At 39.3% G+C, this 7432-nt stretch overlaps 1 protein-coding gene across 3 annotated transcripts in view; it reads left to right on the top strand.

Moving 5' to 3' along the window:
- Positions 1-1579: 1579 nt before the first annotated feature.
- The window catches only part of paqr6 (progestin and adipoQ receptor family member VI), a 36427-nt gene continuing 30574 nt past the window's right edge, over positions 1580-7432 (top strand). Inside the window, exon 1 of one of the 3 annotated variants that reach the window (XM_039805689.1) lies at positions 1580-1812. In XM_039805689.1, the coding sequence (XP_039661623.1) occupies positions 1752-1812 (61 nt within the window). In that variant the 5' untranslated portion in view covers positions 1580-1751. Of the gene's footprint in view, positions 1813-1974; positions 2283-5365; positions 5612-7432 lie in introns of those variants that run through there. The other 2 variants (XM_039805691.1, XM_039805690.1) reach the window with 2 other exon arrangements.

Below are 7432 nucleotides of genomic sequence, written 5' to 3'. Positions count from 1 at the left end.
TAGAGGGGTGGAAAAGTTAAAACGGTGGAGTAAAAAAAATAAAAATAAAAAAAGAGAAATGCGGGCGAAACGGCGCTATAAGAAAGAGCAGATCTCCCACCTCCCAATCCTAAACATAAAGATTGACCCCTAGTGGTCGGGGTGCGGAAACAGTGGGGGGGGGGAACGCTACACAACTTTTAAGTGCCCCTGGTTCACACTCTAACCAGGAATACACTGTATATGTTAGCAAATGAGTACATACATGTTGAGAGAGAAACCGCACACACACACATAACCACATTCACACTCAGATGAATCCATATAGATGTTTAGAGCAGTGGTTTGGATTCTGTTCCCTACTTCCCTTTCCATTCAGTCTGTATTGAGAAAACAGGGTAAAAAAATGTGCGAGTCTGGTAGGGCTGCATTTTTTGGAAATTCAAGGGTGTATGAAGACAACTTTAAAGATAGAGAAAACACACTCTGTCCACCTGACACCCGAGGCTTCCAGCCCTACAAAACAAGCCCGGAGTCTCATAGCTCATAGGCCTCTAGGAAAGGTTGAGGAAGACATATGTACACTTCTCCGGGATCGGTTTCCTTCCTACGTGGCTCTTTGTTTTTTTTTTTGTTTGTTTTTTAATTTGTTTTTTTTTTTTCTTTATTTGCGGTGCACTTTTGTGACCAGTGACTTATGTATTGTGCTATCTCTGTATGAGAAGAGAGAAAAAAAACAAAACATGACAGTGGTGTTGCCCTGTTAAAAGTTTTAATTTGGATTTTATTTTTGTACCCAAATGTTGTTTATTTGCTTTTTTGTAAGCTAAATCTGAATGAGATATGCAAGAATGTTTAAGGGAATGGGTTGTTGTTGTGCATTGATCCACTGAACAAATCCTTCAGTTCTTAAAATGGGGAGGAAAAAAAAAACGTATAATCGAGAATTTATTTATCAAGGTGTCATGTTAGAGGGGAGGTAGAAGCTGAATAGCCTCATGTTGTAGCTAGTCATCAAAAGAGGCTCAAAGAGAGGGGCCAGCTGACTTTCCCCAGAGGAATGTGGGTTGTGTTTGGACCCCTTTAAACTCCTAAAATGTATCCCATCCACATCACCATTTCCATAGTGACTGTCCCATCATGCACAGTGCAAAAGAAAACCAGTATATGTGTGTGGCCATGCATTGAACAATAAAAAGAAACTCATATAAGCTGATGACTTCTTGTTTCTTCTTGCTATTGTTATGTGCCGGAGAATGAATTGACAGCTATCCAGAAGAAAAAAAAATTCTCAGGTGCCAAATTAGTGCACACAGGTGTGTAATGCCTAAACCCTCTGAACTCCTCGTGAAGTCTTTCTAGGCACTGCCTCTTCCTTCAAACTAGGTCTCCATGTGCCATTCCCCCCCATCTCTTGTGTTCCTCTCTGTCCCGGGCCCCATGCCCACCACTGACCGAGCACACAGAATGACCAATCCCCTGGCAGCAGGGTCAATGCCACTCCAACAGAAGATGGCTGGCACTGGGGCTGCCCCTTGCCATTTCTTTTCTTTTTTTTTTTTTTTTTTTGCTGGGTAAGGGGGTTGGGAAATCTCACTAACCCAAGGCAACCCTCTCTCTGTGAGCCCATGAAGCTGTGGGGCTGCAGGGATTTCAGCTGCAGTGGACAGATTGGAGTCCCGGGACAGGATGAGAGGTTTAAACATACAAACAGCCCGTAAATTAGATTTATAACTTTAATTAATTAAAAGCACCTGTCATCTGTTTGAGAAATGTCCATGCAAGGGTCTGTGCTTGCAGTGGGGAAATGCCTCGCTTGCCTGGAGTTTATGCGTAAGTACATTTTCAATACAGTATTTGTCTTTTGGGCATGTTTATTCATTTCTACATCTTGCGTAAAATTTCTCAGAAATGGTAAGGAGTTTAATTTAGATTTAATGGCATCCATGTTTGCTCTTATGTTAATGATGCTGGAGCTATCTGCCTTGTCTCCTGACAGTGAAAAACAAGGCCTTTTTTTTCTTTGCCACATCCAATGGGGAAAAAAAAGTCATTGCCCTGAGGGTGGGATCTCGATTATTGGCGATGCAGTAGTGTTTTTATTCAGTCACTGACGGAATGTGCAGAGGAAGAGAGGGAGACTACTTGGTGAAATAGGCATAGTGCCCGACTCTGGAATAATTATGGATTTATAATTTTTATATTCCCAGAAAATTATTTCTTAACTTTTTTCCCCCTCTACACGCTCCGGAATCCCTTCATCTGAACCTACAATGATCCGATCGAACACATAAAGCTGAAAGGTCAGACGTGTGTGTGTGTGTGTACATCATTACATCAACCGTGACTGAGTGTTTCTTCCTAAATACTAATGTTTCAGTAAACTTACTCTACTTTCTCGTCAACAGAGGCTCTGGGGTTTTTTGCTCTAAGTCACTCCCATTTATAGGAACTGAACGCGTCTATGCCAAATAGTAAGCTACTTACGAAACATTGTTGGATATTAGTACAGCCATGTTTTCTCACTTCAAAATATTAACACGCTCATATAATTGGGGATTGATCCTCTCATGTGCTATGGCGCAGCGTTTTCAGTGTTTTAAGCATCCTGGGTCAAACTTAGTTTACGCATGCACCTTGCGTATATAACAATTTTACATAATAATAATAGTCTTTTGTAGCCTATAGGAGTACTATTGATGCTTTATGTACATTTTGCTGAATACTTCACTTTTACTTGAGTAAAAATAATTTGAATGCAGGGCGTTTTACCTGTAACTGTAATTTGAGTATTTTCAAATGGGGATGGTACTTCTTCCACAACTTGCGATTGCGGATTTTGATTAGTGATTTATAAATATTATTAACATTATTATGACTGTATTTGTATAGCACTTTTCAAAACACAGTCATAAAGTTACTTAAAATAACATATAATACAATCCTTCAAAACTAAGTAAGCTAAGACAATAACATAAACAAATTACTGGAAAGGCAACTTTAAAAATGAGTTTACTGGAAGGGATTTAAAGGACCTGTGTTTGCTCCCCTGATTTTCTCGGGAACGTTTTGGAGACGAGCAGCTACATTTTTCACAAGCTGTACACAGAAGAGTTTTTATTTTTATTTTTACTGATGTCTCAAAAACTGTAGGCTGTATTGGATACACCCTGCTATTTTAAGAACTCAGAGTATTATGCCATGCAGATGGAATTGATCTGGAAGTTATTAAGGTGTGTCATTTGTTTTGGACATACAATTTTTGATATTGAATATGACGTGTGCAGTGTATTCATTTCATTTGCTTTCTTAAAACGTGACACTTGAAAATTGATAACTTATTTTTGCCAAGAACATTATTTAAGGGTATTAACTGCATGGCAAGATGTAGCACTTACCTCTGCCATAGTAAGTCCAGTTTGGGGTTCACTGAACATCAAGCAAAAATAGTTTGTATAGTTTGGTGCTGTTATTCATGAGCTAAAATATATTTTGTGCCCCAGCTATGGGTTTGGCGAGACCTTCACGGAAATGTTATGGGATAGAAAGTTGTGACACAAACTGGATGTTTGTCCTGTACAGAATAAAACAGGATGTCCTCCCTGCCCTGGCTGGAGTTTGGACAAATGTAGTATCCCCACAGGCTCACATGACGAGCTCTCATTCCTTGAAGTCATGCGATATAGAAGAAATAACTCAAAGGCAACATGGTCTTCTTGTAACCTTGAGGGCATTTCTGAGACATGTGGAGTCACTTCCTGTATTTTAACCATTATGGGTGACTGACATCACTGGCTGGGTCACTGAGGTCATCACTGTCACGAGTCATTACAGTATGTTTTTAGCCATGTTGAATTCTTTACTCAAGTCCCTCAGTTTGTTAAATAACAAAAAAATTAATCTTTTGCAAACTATAGAGCTTCCCCGCTGAATTCCTGACTGAATATGATTTCATTGTGTACATGTACTTCTGTTATTTTGAATGTAAGTTCTTGTCAATTTTATATTCGTCATAGGTTTTTGTAAATAAAATAAAGAGTATATATTGTATATTGAATTTTGTTAATATTTTTTTTTTATAGACATGTTAGCGTCGTGGCTTTTAGGGATGAAAATATTGGTCTGTTGGCTGGTCATCCGCTTTGGTCCAGACTGAAATATCTCGACAGCTCTTTGATGGGTTATCATGAATGCTTTTACAGACATTCATGGTTCAAATGTTGTAGCTAGTGAAATGATTCCCATTTGTGCTGGGGACCCCCTGGAGGTCCCAGGACACTGCTAGGTCTACTTTGGGAACCACTGGGCTAGAGGATCAATAAAATACACTACCGTAAAATGTACAAAGGCAGCTTGTGGAGGGGCTCATAGTTTCAACCAATTTGAATTATAAAAACTACAAAATCATAATTTGGCGTGTTTAAATCTCGCTCGGTTTCACGTGCTAATGTTGGGCATGTCTAATATTTATAACGGTCTCCATCTCAAGCTTTACATTCGTTAATTAGCACAAAATCCAAACTACAACTTAGGGCTGCTCCCTCTTAGTCGATTAGTCGACTAATCGGTCTTTTTGGTCTTAGTCAACTTAGATTTCTTAGATTTTCATGTTTTATGCTTTTTTTCATGCTGAAAACTTATTTCCAAGGAACGTACGAGCACATCTCTGGTAAACACAAGAATTAAAGTGGTGCTTTTGCATGACTCTTTGTGGAGAAACTCAGATTTACAGATCTGTCGATTAAATCAACTGAATCAATTGAATGAGCGTTAATCGACTAAGAATTTCTTCAATCGAGCACAGCCCTACTACAACTGAGGCTCCACGGGAATGGCGTTAGTTTTGCAGGTATTTAGTCAGAAACCAAGTATTGAACACATTGAAATTCAGGCCTGTTTACATGGCTACATGAAAAGTCAGAGAATCACCAAAGTGATTACAATTAATCCCGAGGGGGGGGCATGAATGTCCGTACCAAGTCTGATGGCAATCCATCCAATGGTTGTTGAGACATTTCACATTAAACCACAAATGTCAACCGCATGGTCAATGGTAAATAGACATGCTGTCTTAGAGACCACTCAAAGTGCTTTACAGTACAGGCACCAATCACCCCATTCACATACACATTGAGAAGACCAATGTGTAGGCCTATTTACAAATGTGTATTTGTAAAGAAGATGCATCTTGTTTACATAAATACACATTTGTCTTCTATATGTATAAATAAAATCAAGCCAAGATCTCTGGCTACCCCCTTTGACACCCCATGTAACATGTTCTAGATCCGCCACTGGTTTCATCACATTGACGTTCTTACAACTTTCCACATCCGTCCCCTTGTCTTGCAGCAGTAGCCTAGCGCGCGCACAGCCGTTGAGGACACACATTGCTCGTGTTGTTGTGGCTCCAGTGGTCCACGTGAGCACCGAGCAGCGTTTCTTACTGGCTCGCGCGGGACAAGAGGAGACGAGGAGGCTGTGTCTGTGTACTGTAGTCCCTGACACTATTACAAAACGGAGAGACCAAACGACGCCAGCTGAAGCTGTCACACGCGTTAAGCTTTTGGCGTTTTTACCGAGACAGACGGGACGAGGCATCCTTCAAACCTCCGCATGCCCGAGGGCGGCGGTAAGTCGTTAAAAAAACATTTTAGTATTTGTTTGAAAAAGACGCCAAGATGATGTCCTCCGCTGTTAATCGTTGCATTGTTGAGGCGAAGTTTTGCAGCTTTCAGTAGAAGCTATATATTTTTTTGTCTTTTCACTGTCTTCTTGAGCTGCTATTGCATCACCAAATCTTCTTTTTTTTTGCGCAAAAAGGGATTTCTGGGACGTCTTGTTCAATAAGAGGGAGAGGCAGTACAATAACATGCATTGGGTTGAAGTCATTCTAAGAATTAGCTCCATGTGACTGGCGTGTTTTTCCTAAATGGTTTCTCTGCAGATGTGTCCAGGCGGAATAACTTGGAGATATTTTGGAGTTTTCCATTATTGTAAGCAGTTGTCCACATGGACTTGAACTTCTCTTTCCCAGTTTACAGCTCACATGGCATGAGCAAGGGAATGTGTTCTGTGGTCATTTATTCACACGTTTGTCACCTTCCAGAGTTTCATACTTTTTTGGATTATGGACATCTCAATTTAGATCTGCAACAATTATTCAATGTAACTATTTTGATAATTAATAATAAGAAGTTCATTTGTCATGCAAAAAATGGCCAAAACACCCAAGTTCCAGCTTCTCCAGTGTGAGGATTTGCATTTTCCCTTTTCTTTTTTTACAATAATCTGACGTTTTATAGATTATCTGTTTAAGCAAGAAAGTAATCGGTAATGTAAATAATCAGAAATTGCAGCCCTATCTTAAATTGAAGCCAAACCTGTTGAATGTTGTTGTTATTGTTATCTTTACCTGCAGCTGATTTAAAAAAAAAAAAAAAAAAAAAATATAAAATGAGCTTACAGTTGGAAAAGGGAAAACAGGGAACATGGAAATACTGTGTTGACAGTCAGGTGCTGTAGTAGAGGAATGAGGCAGGGTGGGGTAACGTGCACATGTCTCCACACCAAACCCAGCCAGTTGTCTTTTGTTTCCTGCTTAAATTTATAACATCATAATTGACTTGAAACTGGTTTCTATTTGACATTGTGCTGCAATGCAAGCCAAGTGCACACGCTGATTGTTTGTCAGTATTGAGAAATTAAGGGTTTGTCTTTAAAAGACAGAGGCAGGTTTTAACAAGTAGCTGAACTACTTGTTTGACTAATACAATAAAAAATACATTGATAGAAATGAACTGCTTTGATTGTGCAGGGCAAGTGTTGGTTACCGCTTTGTTCCTGCAGTTACTCAATGTGATCTGTAAGACAACATTGTGTTACATAACTGTGAGCAGTGCTTTTCATGTGAAATGTAGACACATACCAGGAAGGGAGGGACCAAGGGGGAACACCTTTTTGAAAAAAACATTGGACCGACTCCAGACTTAAAGCCAAAAAATGGAAATTACAAAACACATCTCATGACAAGGTTTGGCGTATGTTCCTGTGTGCAGGGTTACCCCATAAAATGTAAGGAACCTCAACCATTTGGTCAGAGGGAAGTAGTCTATATCTGCTGTAGCAGAAGATATGAAAGATGTAGATGCGAGGATCATTTTTCTTGCGAGTGATTAATCAGTCTATGAATTGTCAGAAAATAGTGAAAAATGCCCAAGATGACCTCTTCAATTAGCTTGTTTTGTTTGTCCAAAACCTAAAGATAAGTTTTCTTTGATATAGAACAGAGTAAAGCAGCAGATCCTGTAGAGCTGAAATGATTGGTTGATTGAAAGAAAATTAATCAGCAGAAATTTTAATATTTGATTAATTGTGTGACTGGTTGTTGTTTTTTAAGGAAGAATGCCAAAGATTCACTGGTTTTAGCATCGCAAATTCAAACTCTTCTATG

The sequence above is a fragment of the Perca fluviatilis genome, chromosome 7 (genome assembly GCF_010015445.1).
Source record: "Perca fluviatilis chromosome 7, GENO_Pfluv_1.0, whole genome shotgun sequence".
In the NCBI taxonomy this organism is placed as follows: domain Eukaryota; kingdom Metazoa; phylum Chordata; class Actinopteri; order Perciformes; family Percidae; genus Perca; species Perca fluviatilis.
Note: the sequence above shows the minus strand (reverse complement) of the source record. Positions and strands in the feature narration are given on the sequence as shown.